We start from the raw sequence: 17,242 nt of genomic DNA, 5'->3' as shown, positions 1-17,242 counted from the left end.
GTGGAAATTGGGGGAGTTACATATTATAGTTTTTTTACACTATGCAGTTTTGCTGTTTTTTTTTTTTTTTTTTCTCTCTTTTTTTCTTTTTTCCTTTTTTTTTGTATGCTTTTTTCAATTTAATATTTTCGCACATCGCCCTTTATGTGTGCCTCTTTGCTAATTTGTAGTCACAATTATTCTTTGCACGGAATATATTTTTTATCGTTTGTTTTAATTTTATTCCATTCAACTTGAAGCATTTGTTTGGAAACAAACACAGGTGCGATATATGTGTATGTATATACTGTGAGCCAAAAAAAAAAAAAGAAAAAAAAAGTTCAGACTTCGTAAAAAAAAAAAGAAGGCAAAACATTTACTTCCTTAACGTAACCATTTATGTTCCTTTAAACGTAACCCTTAAGTGCAAGATGCAACAAAGAATAAGGTGCACATTAGGCTAAACATATGACTTAAATTGGGGTCGTAAAAAGGGGCACACCCAATGGAGCATCAGAAGCGTAAAAGGAAAAAATTATCATTTGGATCATGTCCTTGGAATGCGTATTCGGTAAATGTACACGTCCTTTTCCCTTCCCATACAAGGGCTTTTTTTTTTTTTTTTTTTTTTTTTTTTTTTTTTTTTTTTACATATGTAAAAATATATGTATAAACAAATGTTCAAAAGGGTGTGAAGCGAGCATATATTGGATCAAATAAAAACTCGCAAAACGCATTTCATCTTTGTTTATGTAAAACGGAAAGGATGAAAAATTAGGAAATAATAAAATGCGCACGAGTGGTTATTTTTTTTTTTCCACATTTCCATTTGTGCATTTGTGAACTTTTCGCCCATGCCTTTTGTGATCACGAACTTTACAGCTGCACACTTTCTGTTTTGCACTGCTTCTCCTCCCCCTGCTCTGTTTTAGCGAGCTTTCACTTTTCATGAATGTTTTTCTAAACAAAGAGGACACGCATAAGCACTCCTCGCTTGGCTCCCCTTTCGCTGACGCCAACGTGGAGAACAAGACAAAGGTGAAGTTCTCGGTACCCCCGATATGCAACCATGTACATAAAACAGATAAAACTTAAAGGGTTTCGGACTTACAAAAATGAAACGACCATTGATTTTACCAAGGGGATAAATTGCATAGGTATGGGTATATCGGCCACCGCGACTGTTATTATCATTTCGTGTACCTTCATTTTGTTCGTTCAGCAGGCCGGGTGAAGCGACCTGGATCTGAACAGAAGCCACATGCATATATGTGAGGCCCATTTTCGTCATTCCTTGCAAATGTTTCTCTTTTTTTCTTCACAGTTGGGTTTAATGGGTCCGGGAAGAGTAACATCCTGCTAGCCATCGAGTTCATACTGAGTGATATGTGCGAATACAAGCAGGTCTTTTTACACGAAGGAATAGGAAATGCAGTTCGGAGCTGTTACGTAGAAATAATTTTTGACAATTCGGAAAAATATTTTAGCATGTTTAAAGAAAATGAAGTTAAAATAAAAAAAGTTATGGAAAATATGAAATGTGAAATCTACGTGAATGAAAAAAATATCAGTAAAAACCAATACGTAGAATTACTAGAAAGTTGTGGATTATGCGTTAATAATCTGTACAACATAATTAAGCAAGGACAAATAATAAAATTAAGTAACATGAAAGATGAAGAAATTTTGAATTATTTAAAGAGTATATTGGGCGCGAAAATATTTGAAGAGAAAAAAAAAGACGCGTTATCAATGCTCAAAGAATGTGATGCCAAAAAAGGAACCATCGAAAAGGAGTTTCAAGAAATGAATACAAAGTTGGAAAGTCTACAAGCAGAGTTTGAACATTTTTTAGAATATAAAAAATTGGAAAAAGAGAAAGTTCATTTAGAATATCATTTGAACGAAATAAATTACAAAAATGTATATAAAGAAACACAAACGCTGAAATCTAAGTTGCAAGAATTGAAGAATAAAACACAGGACGAAGACAACAACTTAAGCTTAACCAACAACACCAAGTCGGACTATACGGAACAATTGAACAAAATGAAATTAGAAATTGTTTCTTACCAAAATGAGCTCGATAAATCAGTGTCGGAAGAAATACAGAACAAAAGAAATATCATACATCTCGAAATTCTAATTGATGAAAAAAGAAAGGAGAAAAAATTAAAGGAGTCCAAAAATAAAAGTAAAATTGAAAACCTCAACCAGATTAACGATTTCATTTTGCGCGTTACTGAGAAACTGCAGAGCCTGAAGAGCGTTATGAATTTGAAGGAGAGGGAGATAGAGGACAAGAATAACGAGATAAATATGGTATGTACGCATTTCCAGGCGCGTCTCACTGCAACTTACAGAGCATCCACTCACATACACACACATACACTCACATCCACTCACATCCACTCACATACACACACATCCACATCCATACACATCCACATCCATACACATCCACATCCATACACATCCACATCCATACACATCCACATCCATACACATCCACATCCATACACATCCACATCCATACACATCCACATCCATACACATCCACATCCATACACATCCACATCCATACACATCCACATCCATACACATCCACATCCATACACATCCACATCCATACACATCCACATCCATACACATCCACATCCATACACATCCACATCCATACACATCCACATCCATACACATCCACATCCATACACATCCACATCCATACACATCCACATCCATACACATCCACATACATACACATGTGCACCAACGCAGAGTGAACCACTAAATGTCTGTACCTCCCTTTTTCTCACTTCCTCTTAGTTGCTATCGGCAAACCAGACAAAGAACGCCAAGGACGGGAATTATTCGCATAATGTAAAAAAAATTGAGAAGATGATAGGCGACATCAACACGGAGTTGTCCGTCCTGGAGAAGGAGGTAACAGGAAAAATGTCTCAACATGTAGTACAAATACTGCGGGAATGTGCCAAAAAAAAAAAAAAAAAAAAAAGGAAAAAAAAAAAAAGAGCCTCGTCCCTCATGCATGTGCTTCACCCCTTTCTGTACTGCACCTTGTAGGCAATAAAAAACGAGAAATACTTAAAAGAGCTGGAAGAGGAGTCCAAACATTTAAAAAACAGTGTTAAGGAGAACAAGACATTATCGGAAAAGTGCGCCGATGAAATAAGCCAACTGAACAGTGTAAGTCTACTAACTGAAAAAAAAAAAAAAAAAAAAATGAAGCAACACATATAAATATACTATCGCGATTTCTCCCCCATTACATATATATACATCTTTTCTCATCCTTCTCCAATTTTCGCATAACTTTTCGCAGAAATCGGAGAGCTGTGTCGAGCAGAAGAGGCAGTATCAACAGAAAATCTCGGAGGGAACAGCAAATCTGAATGTCGTAAAAAGCCAACTGATTGAAGTGAATGGTGAGGGCGAATGCATGGAGCAACGTGCCTTGCCTGTGGAAATAGGCACATGTTTCTGTAGATAATTATGAACGTATGCATATGCCTACTCTGCACCTCCCATGCACCGCTCCTTAGACAAATACGAAGAAATGATAAAGAGCTCAAACAAAGAAATTGTCAAGATGGTGGAGCTGATCTTGGAGGACTCCAGCATACACAAGGAAAATGTTTTGGGATTCCTCATTGATAACATAAACGTAAAGAAGAAAAAACATAAAAGCGCATCCTCACAGTGTATGTAGTGCACACACACATACATACATACATACATACATGTGTATTTATGCCTATGATCCCATGCTTCAACCATGAATCCCCCTACCGCCCGCGCAGGTGGACAAAACGTACGTGAAGGCCGTGGACACCGTTCTGGAAAACCACTACTTCACGCTCATCGTTGAAGACATGAAAACGGCGAAAAAAATAGTCGAATTTATAGAAAAAAAAAGGGAAGAAAAAAAAAAAAAGGAATTCGAGTTTAAAGATTTCTTCTTTGGGAAACTAACCATCGTTCCATTGTTGAACATAAGAAAGTACAGCGATTTCATATATCCTAATGACAAAAATATGGTTCCCTTAATAAACTGTGTAAATTACAACAGCAAGATATATGAGTTTTTAAAGAGCATCTTATTTAAAACGGTTATCGTGAAATCTTTAGAGTGTTGTCAAAATTATCTGGAGGATAACTACAACTGCGTAAACATCGACGGGGATTACGTAAGGGGCAAAGCGGGTCTCTCGCCATTGCATATACTTCTGTGCGTACCAATGCTTGTTTATCAGTTCTTCCCGTTTCTACCTGCTCCTCCTATGCACCGTATTCTTTTGATCCTCTACGCACTCACATTACTACACCATCTCGTCCCGCAGCTGAGCAAGCAGGGTTTTATGTACGGAGGGTACAACAAAAAGAAGTACGGTGTTTACACCATATACAATAAGCTGAAAGAGTTAAAGGAAAAGGAGAAGAAGGAAAAGAGCGCCATCGAAGAAATGTCCAACAGTATCGATAAAATAGACGAGGAGTTACGAATCATCTATGATAAAAAATCCAACACCGTAGCCCAAAAAAATGGGTGTCTAACGACACTGAATTCAATTACGAATAACATTCACGCAAATGATGAAAACATACGAATAACTAGCGAAAAAATAAAACAGATTAAAGAGAAGAAAGAACATCTGGAGGATTATAAAGAGAAGCTAAAGGTGCAGATACTGCAACTGCGAAATAATAATGTGAACCCAGATGAGTCGCCTAAAGGATCCGTAGATATCAACACCTTGAATGAGCAAGTCAAAAAACTCAAGGAGGAACTCAATAAAGTTACCAATGAGTACGACGATTTTAAGAACAAGTTGGAGCTTCTGTATCAGAAGAGGAGCGAGGTAAGTTGTAAAATCGTAAAATGACAAATTAGCAATTTGGCGTTACCTCAGTGCGGTACACCTACTTAGGGGTACGTCCTTATCGTGCTTATTTTTCCTCTCCACGTACAGAATGACTCCAACATCTACATGGAAGAGTACGAAGACGTCGATATAGACGAGTACACAAAAGAGCTGAGGGAAAAGAAGAACAACATCGAAAAGGTTGGCAAACTGTGGAGTAGAAAAATCACATCACTTATGGAATATGCAAATCAGTCTTTCGCATCGCTTCGTTGTACATATCTGCATACGTGCAACCATTTGTGATAGACGCCCATCCCGTTCTAACTTATTTCATCGTATCCACTTGGACGCGCTTTACCTCCGTTTTCAGATTGAAAAGGAAAAGATGCTCTACGAACAGAAGATAAAACAGATTAACGTAATCAACAAAAAGAGGGGCTGACAAAATATGAATAGAATTAACCAAGCCGCGATGTTTTGTTTTTTCTCCTCCCCCTCCCCATCGTTTGTGCCATCCCTTTTTTCACCTTCCCTGCCACCATTTACCCCGTTCTTCCATTTTGCAGAAAGACATGGAAAGCGTAAAATCGAGCTTAGACAAAATCTACATAAACGAAAAGAAACACAAAAAGAAAATTTTGGACCTGTGTCATCAGATGAATCAGATAAATGAGGAGCTTCGCATTTTGGAGTAAAATTTATCGCGTGCGCAGAAGAAACATTTTTGCGTGTTACACATGATGTTCCATTTCGTGAAATGGAGAGGAAAAAAAAAAAAAAAAAAAAAAAAAAACGGCTTACCTTTAACTTACCCATTTTTGCACCTTTGCAGAGGAAAGGAAGAAAACATACGAAAAAAAAAAATAATTTTGCCTCAAGGGATAAAAGACCCAAATGAATATAAAAATTACGATAAGCAAGAGTTGTCTGCGAAGCTTAAATCCATAACACTGGTAAAAAAGAGGGGGCGGTGGCATACATGCTTTTTTTTTTTTTAGTTACATGGCAATTCTTGTGTGCAATACAGCTGTGTTGCATTTGTCTTTCGCCTTTTCGTACTCATTTTTTTTTTAACCTCCTCACAGGAACTAAAAAAATATTCCAATGTAAATGAAAAGGCTGGAGACAGACTGAATATACTAATGAGTAAGTTACTACGACACATTGGGGGTGTTTGCCAAAATTGCACTTTAGCATAGATGCGTGCATAGCGTGATTGTCCATTTAAGGCTGTTCCCCTAGTAGCCCCTTTTTTTTTTTTTCCTGTGAGGCATTTTTGTCTAAATCTCCACTTTCACATTTACCACTCCTTTTTACGCCATTCTGTTTCATTTTGCTAATTTTGTTCTACTTTATTTTTCGTTTAAGGCGATTTTAATGAGCTGAAGAAAAGGAACGAGGAGATAAGCACGTCATATAAAAACATTAAGGACATGATACAGGTACCGTTTTTTTTTTTTTTTTTTTTTTTTTTTTCCCCCGCTTCTCCATTGCTTTACTTGTTTGTCCAGACTGCGGACCCACTTTTACATATATAAACTGTATACATTCCCCTCGTGTGTGTGACTCCTCCCCCCCTCATTCCCACTTTTTTTTTTTTTTTTTTTTTTTCCTTACAGCATATTGGAAAGAAGAAGGACGAAGCGTTAGAGGCTACGTACTTAAAAATCAGTAAATATTTCTCCGAGTATTTCTCATTGCTTTTTAAGAATCGGAAGGCTACCTTGGTAGGGGATACAAAAACGTGCACACTTGCTTTGACACCTCCATGTGAAAACGTTCAGTTGTTTGGTGCATCAGACAGGATGCGACACGGTTACATGTGCATTCTAATGGTACCTCTTTCGCAGGTGCTTAAAAAAATGAGCGAACAGGAGTACAAGGACATCTTGAGGGACGGCAATGAAAAAAGGGCGCGGAAAAAGATGATTGACGACGAAGGTGAGAAGAATGGATACCCTACATGGGTGATGGGGGGGAGGTACACACATGGGCGTACTTCCCCTCTAACGTGTACTCCCCACGTTCATGTACCAGCCCATTTATATGTATACCTACCCGTTTGTTCATTCACCCATTTTTTCCATGCACACCTCCCCTCCCTAATAGCCTACGTTGACAAAATCACGGGCATTTCCATCAACATCACTTCGAAGGAGGATGAGAAAATGAGTTACACAATTCAGGAGTTGTCTGGTAAGGGCATAAAAATGCACCGTATTGGGTCTTTCCCATCTATCTGGGCTTGTGTACTCTGGTATCCATTTCTTCGATAACCACTAGCAAATCCTTAGTCCACGTTACCCCCCCCCACCACCAACGCATATAATTTTCGCCCATTCAGGAGGAGAGCGCAGCATTGTAGCCATTTGCTTATTTCTGTGCCTGAACAAAATCGATAACTTTTCCTTTTTCTTTTTCGACGAAATTGACGCGGCCCTGGACACAATCCATCGGGACAATCTCTCACTCCTGTATGATCAAACGAAAAAATGGCAATTCACATTTCTGCTCACGGGTGCGATTGTGGCTCCGTTTACACCTGTAATTTGTTTATTAATTTTATTTATTATTATTATATTATTATATTATTATTTTTTTATTTTATTATTTTATTTTTTTTTTTGCGATAGCTTGCGGGAGCTAGCTCAAAGAGGAACCCAGTTCATAATCACGACATTCAGGTGGGACAAAAGAAGAGACTCAGAAAAATTCAAAAACAAACAACACATACGGAGGACAACGTTCGAAGGACAACATACGAACGACTCAGACAAACGTCAGGCGAACCGTGCCGTGCCGTTAAATACACTCATTTCCTTTTTCCTTTTATAGGAAGGAACTCCTGGAGTACTGCGAAAATATGTACATCGTCAGGATAGTGGACCGCGAAAGTTACATTGCCAGGGGGTCGAAGAAGGAAGCCTACGAAATAATTAGCATCGTAATGCCACGCCACATCGCGCGAAAAAATAATTAAAGCGCGCACATATAAAAAAAAAAAAAAAAAAAAAAAAAAAATGCCACTGCTTATACGCTGACAAAATGAGCTAAACACTTGGCACGTTGACCCCCCGTTTTTAAATAAAGTTATTAAAGGGAGCAAGCGCGCACCCAATACACACAAGTGGAGGAAAGTCCAAATAAAAGCATTTCCATACGCGGTGTACCATAAATTCACTTCATTTATTTTACTCTTTTTCAGGAGGAAAAGAACGCTATAGAAAATTAAAGTATTCCTTTGGATTAAGCAGAACTCCTTTGCCCCTCTCTCTCTCTTTTTTTTTTTTTTTTTTTTTTTTCCTTTTCCCACGTCCACTTTGGCGTACACGTAAACGTATGTGTATTTTACATACCGTTTGTTATATACCTTTTTTATGTGTCCCTTTTTTCATTTGCGAAGCTTTAAGAGGGATATCTTTTTCCTAATTTTTTCCCATTGTGCATGTCCACTTGTTTTCTTAACTTGAAAAGCGCAAAGGCACAATTTCGACCACATGTGGTATGTACGCCACATATATATGTGCGTAATCGGCTTCCAAGTGTTGCGGCAATGCGACAGGAGTGCCATCACAGGCGACCAACTTATACTGCCAATGTGCAAGAATTGCTTTCTTACATTTTGTAGCGCACATTTTATAGCTCACATTTTGTAGCGCACATTTTATAGCTCACATTCTGTAGACCACATTTTATAATTCACATTCTGTAGCTCACTTTTTTTCTCTCCTTTCATTCCACATTTCCTTCATTTTTCCCATTTGGTGCATAAAGCTAAACGTGTGAGGAAAAAACATTTTTGCTCGATCAAGGGAACGGAAAAAAGGGTTACGTTCCTTCGGGAAGAAAAAGGAATCAAATTAAATACTTCCTGTAGTCGAAACGGATAAGCCAAAACAAAGTGCCATCGAAAGGATAGCGTCAACGGAAGCGTACCGCGCGACTTACCCTTTGCTGCAGGGAAAGAACACCCCCTCCTCTTTATCTCTTTTTTTTTTTTCTTTTTTTCTGCGCATCCGGAGGATTCATCAACAAGAAAGAGAACACAAGCATGACCGACATTAAAAGCGTTGTGACCTCCATTTCGGCTAGTATCCGCGAACCGTCGAAGGATGATGTTATATACTTGGACGAGTGCAGCGTGACGTAAGGCGCCCTGTACATGCGTGGCGCATTATTACGTGTGGCACATTATTATGTGTGGCTAATGCGTTTGTTTGTTTACTCGTTTAACCATTTCTTTGCCCCCCCGCCCCCACACCCCCCATGTGGACACCTGCCCAATTTGGTTATCTCCCCCCCTTCGCAGCGGTTACAAGGACATCTTCGAGGATGGCGTGTTCGTGGACCTCGTTTCCTTCGAGAGCTTCGGTCTGAAGTGCCTTAAGTACAACTACAAGCGAGCGGAGGAGGGTAGCGTCCAGAGCCCAGGGGTACACGGAGGAAGGTTCTACCTGAATATCAAGAAGAAAAAAAAATTGTTGGAGAAGATAGAAAAAAGCGAAATAAAAAATCTGACTCTGAATGTGGAAGGAGGATTCAAGGAGAGTAAGGTGTACGAGTATCAGTTGGAATATTCATTGTACGACTTGGAAACTAATCTGTATATTAGTTTAGATCAAGTGGAAGACGAGCGTGTAAAAAGCATATGTAACAAAATAATTAGTCACAAGAATGAGCTAAAGAAGGAGAACCCGAACAAGTGGATAAACGAAATAAAAGAAAGTAAGTACGCAAAGGATCTAGTACAACTACCAAATATTACAATAAAAAATGAAAACCTCGAATGTGCAGTTTGCAAAGCTAAGAAAAATATATGGCTGAATTTATCCGATGGGTACATAGGGTGTGGAAGGAAAATATTCAATTATGGAGGTGGTTGTCTGAACAATGAAGAAGGAGCAGCGTTAAGGCATTATTACGAAAGTGGAAAGAAGTACCCCCTAGTTGTCAAAATAGGAACCATCACCAAGGAAGGTGAAGCAGATGTGTTTTCCTATGCAGATGATGAAAATGACAGTGTAATAGATCCGTACATAGATGTACACCTAAAAAATCTAGGAATTAATATAACAAATTTAAACAAAACAGAAGTTACCACTTTGGAGAAAGAAATAAAAGAAAATCAGAACATCAATTTTTCTTCTATACTTGATAAGGATACGGAACTTGTATGTAGAGAAGGGAAGGTTGGATTTATCAACTTAGGAAATACGTGCTACATGAATTGTGCGTTGCAAGTATTCCTCTCCATTAAAGAGGTCAGCTACAGATATATAGACAATCAGTTAGATTTCCTACTAACGTTGGGAAGGGAAAATAAGACGCACCAAGATATGTTCATTCAATATGCAAAATTATGCAGCATGGTTTTTAAAGAAGATTATATTAATAAAAAAAAAAATTATATAAAAAAGTTTAAAGGAGAATGTGAGAAGAGAAATGTGGATGTAACGTACGACAGTGATGTGGATGAAGAAAATTCTGTAAGTATCAATCCATCCATGTTTCGAACATGCTTAAATCAAAAGGGAAATTCCTTCTGCAATAATAATCAGCAGGATATTTTCGAGTTTTTAACCTACCTCCTAAATGAACTGATCGAAAATGAAAATAATATTTTCCATAGACTCCTAAACGGGAATAATTCCAACAAGAGGAAAATCAATCAGTTGGAAAATGTTGAAAACGGGGGGGAAGCTGAAAAGGAGGAGAAATTTAAAAAGAGCAACAACAGCAATAGCAACAGCAATAGCAACAGCAATAGCAACATCAATAGCAGTAACATATCCCCATCGGAGGGCGCAAACGCACCAGGGGATAACCAACACAAAAACGAAAAATCCCTCTTCAATCTCTTCACCTTCGAAATGGAACAAACCATTGTAAGTGATGAGCATAACATAAGTAGGAGCTCTTTCCAAAACAACATCCTCTCATTGGACATACCCCTGGATAATACTGTGTTGAAAAAATTAGAAGGAGAAACTTCACCTACCTCTCTCCCTCATGTAACGCTACTAGACTGCCTGAATAATTTTATAAAAAAAGATTACATTGATGAATACTATAGTGAAGAGAAAAAAATGAAAATCTTAGCCCAGAAGGATATTAAATTTAAGAGCTTCCCTCCTTACCTTTTTATTCACATTAAAAGATTCTATGCGGATGAAAACTGGAACGCAAAGAAGATAAATGTTCTCGTTCAGGCCGATGAATATATCAACTTAGAGTTTATGAGATCGGAGAATAGTCGTGTTGGTGGAGATAGCAGAAGTGCATATGGTGAAGGAGCACAAGATAAGAATTCTGCGGAGTCTTCTCATGTAGGGGTAAAGAACGAGGAGTACATCATGGAACAATATAAGGATCTTGTGGATTCTCTTCTAGATCTAGGATTTGAAAAGGAAAAAGTTTTGGAATCTATTAGAAAAGTGAAAGTAAAAAATGTGAACAACTGTATCTCCTACATTTATGGAGAAGACTCCGTAGAACTAGATCCCCAAGAAATAAGCCAAGGAACAGAGGTTAATTCAGAAAATTTAAATTCCATCGTCAACATGGGCGTGAACAAGAACGTAGCTATGGCTGCTCTCCTTATAAACAAAAACGACTTGCAAAAATCTATTGATTATATTTTCTCCAATCTGGATGATCTCACAGAGAGCAAATGCGCTGCGATAGTGAACAGTAACAAGTGCGAAGACGGATTGGGTAGGATACTCCCCGATAAGTCATCCACATTTGTTACACGCGCGGCATACACATGTGTGACCATTTCACACGCATGACAAGCGACTCAACTTCTCCGACCATTTATACACATCCATATGCACCACCACCTCCTCTCCCCCTCCGCAGCCAACTACGAACTAGTCGCTTCCATCGTGCACATGGGAAGCAACGCTAACTCGGGCCACTACATCTGCTACATAAAGGACGATTCTAAGTAAAAATTTACATCTTCAATGGGGAGATACTGATCGCCCTAAAAAAAATAAATGAAAGTTTGGGCGGAAACTAATTTATTTTTATTTTATTATATTTTACTATATTTTATTTTATTTTATTATATTCTATTCTATTATTATTATTTTATTTTTTTTTTTTTCCCTTAAGATGGTACGTATACAACGACAACAAGATTGGTCTATGCGACACGAACAAGGGCAAGGACACGGCATACATCCATTTGTACAAGAGGATCTGAGCGGATTTTTTTTTTTTTTTTTTTTTTTTTTTGGCGGAATTCCCTTTGCAGAGAGCGTTCAAGATAGCAATATGGGTGTCCATGCCTGTCTTTCCATCTCCGTCCCCCCCCACCCACCACCACCATATACACACTTCATGCGCACAATGAGTATGCATAAAGGCAACAAGACTGTGGGCATCCCCTTGATTCTGTTCCACTAGAAAAGTTGTACTCCATGAATGAGGGTTATCCAAAGTTTGTGTGTGAGTTCACCGAAGGGTTGAAAGTGAATGCGGCACAAAAAAAAAAAAAAAAAAAAAAAAAAAAAAAAGAAACGCAGGGTGAATGCACAGTTTTGCCATGGCAACATAGTAATGTAATCACTGTGTCTGCCCTTCACTCGTGCCCTTCTGTGTGTGCAAATAAATACCGCGTGCTATGGAGGCGGGGACCTGCATAATGGAGCGAGGGATGTCCCCAATTAATTGGACCAGTTTGTTCACCACTTGTCCAAAATAAAAACTGTGCGTTTTTAAATTTATTAAATTTTCCGTTTCACTCTTGTTCAAAATTGTATTTTCATAAACAGACATTTTGATACAGTTGTTTATTTTGTATTCCTTATACATTGAACTGAAAGATTTATTTCCATAGAGAGTAAAGGCTATGTATTTTTCATCCATGATAAACATATAGATGTTGCTTTCCTTCAGGTAGGGTACGATTGCTTCAAATGGCGTGTTTTCAACAGCTAGCTTCATTAACGTATTCTTAACCATATGAACACGTACATGTGGTCTGGGCAAATTTATCAACAAATCCATCCTCATATTTGGAGTTAACTTGAAACTATTCAACTGTATCAATAGTTTTGTTACTTTTAAAATTCTTTTTATTTTTCTTATCATTTCATTTTTCCCTTCTCTGGTATTTCGATATCCACTACATTTTCTGCTATATATGGGAATAGATTTTCTCTTTTTCCTTTGACATATATTTGTATTCCTTATAAAATGTGAGTAGTCCACATTCCTTCTTCCTCCTATGTTTTTTCTCCACTTGGTTATTATTCTTGTGGAAGGAGAGGATAACTGAACTGGCACCTTTACTGCACCGAATTTGTAGACCCCCCCGGAGATATTTCCTCCACAGATGCTATGCAGACATATCGTGTGAAGCAAACACCACAGCAGTGTTAGGGACAAACGTCTATTGCCTGCCTGCTTCAAGAACATTATCTTGGATGAATTTAAATGTCTACCTGCGGAGGAGCGCCATAGGGGGTATATGTCTTCCCCTACAATAACACCCCCTCTATATATTCACACGCGCGTAGGCCCTCCTTTTTGTCTTCTTAATGAAGAGTGCCTTTAACATCTCCTCACGCAGACATTCACATTTTATATCGCCTCTGGGGGGCGTAACCCACAAATGAATGATTGAGGAATGGTTTATTTGGTGGGCAAAAACAAAAAAAATAAAATAAATAAATAAATAATCAGGAAGAGGGTTGGGTAGGTAGCTTCCTACATAGATAAATTATCCATGAAGTACCTGTACGGTTATCCCCTCCTTTCTGCAATTTCAAAAATGAGTAGTTTCAATTTACGTGTTCCTTCGCAGCGTTGTCAAATTGTGCACCTACGTCCAGAACCTATCACATTAAAAGATGTTATTTTAAGTTATTCCCCTTTTAACTGGCACAACATACGCAACAACGACGGAGAACACATTCCATCGTTGTACAACGTAAGGTGAGTTCTCTCCACACTACTCCGATTATGTTCCTATAAAGGGGAGAGCATACTGCTGCGCACGGAGAAAATTAGAAGCTAATTTTCGAGATTCGTTTTGTCTCCCCTTTTTTTCATACATGACTACACCTAGTCAGGTGTTCCACGAGGGGGAATCCTCACCATTAAGCAACGACATGTAAATGTGCCTGCGTACTCATTGTGAGTGTGTTGCTGTGGGGTGCCGTGTGGACGAGTATACGTACATTTGAGGCATGCCAAAGGGAAGCAAAAGAAAAAATAAAATAAAAAAATAAAATAAAAATAAATAAATAATACAACGCTTTGCAGAGTGCCACAAAAGCAGAAAAACAACAAGAACAAAAAAAAAAAAAAAAAAAAAAAAAAAGGTTGGCTAGGCAGTTGTGGAAGCCCTTGGTGTAACCATTTGATGGGCCATTTATAGGCAACCCATTAACCATAAAGAACACTATAATTAGTCCATCTACACATGTGTTAAAGCAAAAAGGTGGCAACCATTGCCCAAATTCGTTTTATTCCCCTTAAATGTGTATTCTCTCAATTCGTGTGCAGAAAAAAGGAAAAAAGAACTCACCAAAAAAAAAAAAAAAAAAAAAAAAAAAAAAGGCCCATTAATAAATGGCGTTCACATGAACAGGGGAGAAACTGAAAAATGAACGTAAATTCTCAACGGCCAAGAGAAAGGAAAAAGTACCCTAAATGAATAGCCATTTCTTAAATTCATTTTAAAGGAAAACACATTTGCCTGAACAGGTCATACACTTTTTCCGCATTTATAAGTACTTTTGAATACTTTTGAGCACTTTTGAGCACTTTTGCCTCCTTTTAAAGTACTTTCCAGTATTTTTTTTTTTTTTTTTTTTTTCCTTTTTTTTTTTTTTTTTTTTTTTTTTTTTTTTTTTTTTTTTTTCGCAAAACAAGGAACATTCAGGCGAGAAGGTGCGTATCTTTACGCGACAACACACAGGTGCATATCATCACATTACGCATACTATTTTTTTTTTTTTCTTTTTTTTTACAAGAGAAAATTTTCAGGTAAAAAAAAAGAAAGAAAAAAAATACCATCACAGAGTTGTTACATGTGATTGTAAGCATTCTATTTATTCATAATTTGTGCCACGTTGTTTCATGTATTTACAATTGAACTGAACAAATTGAAATATTTCACCTCAAAATTATTAAGCAATCTGGTGACAATTTAACATTCCGTTCTCCGTACGTTTGTGCACGTGCGTGAATGAGTTTAATGCTACCTAACCAAACGGTATTCCACGTTCTATAAGCTTTTTTTTTTTTTTTTTCTCCACCAGAAATTGGTAGCTCACAGGAGAAAGGGATTAAAATTTAGAACAACGGAGGAAATTCAAAAAAAAAGAAAAAAATAAAAAGCACACACAAGTGTAGTAGCATACTGAATCTGCACACTACGTAGTCGTTGAACACGGCACACACAATTTTTTCGTCACACCTAGGGGGAGTGTTTCCAGCTCGGGAGCTCAATTCTGAGTGAAGAACAAGTCAGGAAAAAAATGCAAAAGGGGGTGAAAATAATATAGTACCAGTGAAAAATAGGAGGTAAAAATAGGACATATATAATAGCGGGGGCAATAGCAGAAGGTGTAGGAATCGGAGCTTCGGGAAAAAGTGCAAACGGTTAATACAATGGGGGGAATGGATACCCTGGGTGGAGAGGGGCCCTTGGGGGCGGCAGAAACACTGCAGAAGGAGGATAAATTTTTAAAAAGCGATACGGAAGAAGACAGTGACAATGGCCAAGTGGAAGTGAAGGAGATTTACAATAAAAGCAATTTTATTAATGGGAAGGGTGCTAGACTAGTTCGAATAATGTCGGAATTTGTGGGAGTGCAAGACGCATTACGAGATGAAGGAATATTTTTCACAGTCGTAGTTTTCGGTTCCTCCAGATCATTAAGTAATGAGCAATATGAATCGAGAAAAAAAAAATTAGAAAAAAAACTTATCAAACTTAATGACCAAATAAAGAACAACATACCATTAACAGACGCGCAGGTAGCAGAATATGAAGGAGTAAAAAAAAACATTGAAAAATTACAAAAATTAAAATGGACCACAGAATATTATGAAAAAATATATGAGCTTTCAAAACGATTAACTTTATTTTTTGAGACGGAAGAAGGCCAAAAGGCAGTGAATAATATTTCGATCCATTTACCAAAGGTACATAACTTTATGCCAAATAAAAAAGGGGAGAAAAGTCCAAACAATTTTACTGTTGCCGTATGTACAGGAGGAGGACCTGGTTTTATGGAGGCAGCGAACAAGGGCAGTAGAGACGCCAATGGAAGATCCCTAGGCTTTATGATTTCTCTGCCATTTGAAAAAGGAGCAAATAAATATGTAGATGAAAACTTATCTTTCAAATTTCATTATTTTTTTACTAGAAAATTTTGGTTAATTTATTTATCTCTAGCTTTTATCATCCTCCCAGGGGGGTTCGGAACTTTAGATGAAATGATGGAGATTCTAACTCTAAGGCAATGTAAGAAGTTTAAGAGGAATGTGCCTATCATTCTTTTTGGAAAAGACTTCTGGTCTAGCATTCTCAATTTTAAGAAGCTAGCTGAGTATGGGCTTATTTCTCAAGAGGATCTAGATTCCATTTTCATTACGGACTGCATTGAGGAGGCATACAACTATGTTATCAACCATTTGAAGTATGGTTCTTGTTTATCAGACAAGTCGTGATGGTGCTAAGGGGGGGGGCCCTTTTTGTAAGAGGATCCATTCACACCTTTCTCAGTTGTGTGGGAGCAACACTGGGTTTTCCTCTCCCGCAGAATAATGGGATCAGCTAAACAAGCCGCTTGAATAAAACCGTTGCGTTTTATATATTCTGCTGGGATGTATTTACCCATGCCTCCCTCGTAGGTGCCCCTACTTCTTGGGTGAATCCTCAAAGGATGCTACATCAGATGGCACGGGTAAATACATGTTTATGGGGCGGAAGTAGGACCATGCGGGTACTTACTTTGTAGAGCAATACATATTAAAAAAAAAACAAATAAATAAAATAATGTATTAATAATAATGTATTGATTTTTTTTTTTTTTTTTTTTTTTTTTTTTTTAAATGCATTTTATGGTACATTCCACATTGTGTAAAAAGAAAAAACTTCACAAATGTGTTCCCTCCTCGTCCTTTTCAGGTTTCTCTAAAGACTTTTTTTTTTTTTTTTTTTTTTTTTTTTTTTTTTTTTTTTTAAATTCTTTAATTAAATTTGCTCCTAAAAGATAGGTTATGGCCAGTGGCGTGGATATACAATTCCTCTTTTCAATGTAGGTGTTTCTCCAAATGGCAAAAATGGTTATGTACCGTGGAAGTAGTGGCTCGGGCAGTTCCGTCTGTCTCCTTTCCCGTGTGCTATATGG

General features: G+C 37.6%; 4 protein-coding genes across 4 annotated transcripts; 3 read left to right on the top strand and 1 right to left on the bottom strand.

Annotated features, from left to right (window-relative positions):
* Positions 1–1,048: 1,048 nt before the first annotated feature.
* On the top strand, positions 1,049–8,097 carry PKNH_0505600 (structural maintenance of chromosomes protein 3, putative; the record flags this gene model as incomplete). Its single annotated transcript, XM_002258154.2, has 21 exons — positions 1,049–1,136; positions 1,304–2,301; positions 2,806–2,922; positions 3,064–3,186; positions 3,323–3,425; positions 3,543–3,664; positions 3,801–4,187; positions 4,341–4,859; positions 4,971–5,063; positions 5,236–5,283; positions 5,432–5,556; positions 5,698–5,818; positions 5,951–6,011; positions 6,234–6,307; positions 6,485–6,592; positions 6,716–6,806; positions 6,975–7,061; positions 7,210–7,339; positions 7,499–7,549; positions 7,701–7,809; positions 8,071–8,097. 21 exons carry the CDS (start codon positions 1,049–1,051, stop codon positions 8,095–8,097), a joined length of 3,582 nt encoding a protein of 1,193 aa, XP_002258190.2.
* An 819-nt stretch (positions 8,098–8,916) lies between these two features.
* On the top strand, positions 8,917–12,075 carry PKNH_0505500 (ubiquitin carboxyl-terminal hydrolase 13, putative; the record flags this gene model as incomplete). The annotated part of the gene is made up of 4 exons (XM_002258153.1): positions 8,917–9,011; positions 9,175–11,579; positions 11,727–11,814; positions 11,985–12,075. 4 exons carry the CDS (start codon positions 8,917–8,919, stop codon positions 12,073–12,075), a joined length of 2,679 nt encoding a protein of 892 aa, XP_002258189.1.
* A 362-nt stretch (positions 12,076–12,437) lies between these two features.
* PKNH_0505400 (50S ribosomal protein L10, putative) lies at positions 12,438–13,292 on the bottom strand (the record flags this gene model as incomplete). Its single annotated transcript, XM_002258152.1, has 1 exon — positions 12,438–13,292. The coding sequence occupies one exon, from the start codon at positions 13,290–13,292 to the stop codon at positions 12,438–12,440; it is 855 nt and encodes a 284-aa protein (XP_002258188.1).
* Positions 13,293–15,494: 2,202 nt separating this feature from the next.
* PKNH_0505300 (lysine decarboxylase-like protein, putative) lies at positions 15,495–16,559 on the top strand (the record flags this gene model as incomplete). Its single annotated transcript, XM_002258151.1, has 1 exon — positions 15,495–16,559. The coding sequence occupies one exon, from the start codon at positions 15,495–15,497 to the stop codon at positions 16,557–16,559; it is 1,065 nt and encodes a 354-aa protein (XP_002258187.1).
* Positions 16,560–17,242: the final 683 nt, after the last annotated feature.

Source organism: Plasmodium knowlesi (assembly GCF_000006355.2).
Source record: "Plasmodium knowlesi strain H genome assembly, chromosome: 5".
Classification (NCBI taxonomy): domain Eukaryota; phylum Apicomplexa; class Aconoidasida; order Haemosporida; family Plasmodiidae; genus Plasmodium; species Plasmodium knowlesi.
Note: the sequence above shows the minus strand (reverse complement) of the source record. Positions and strands in the feature narration are given on the sequence as shown.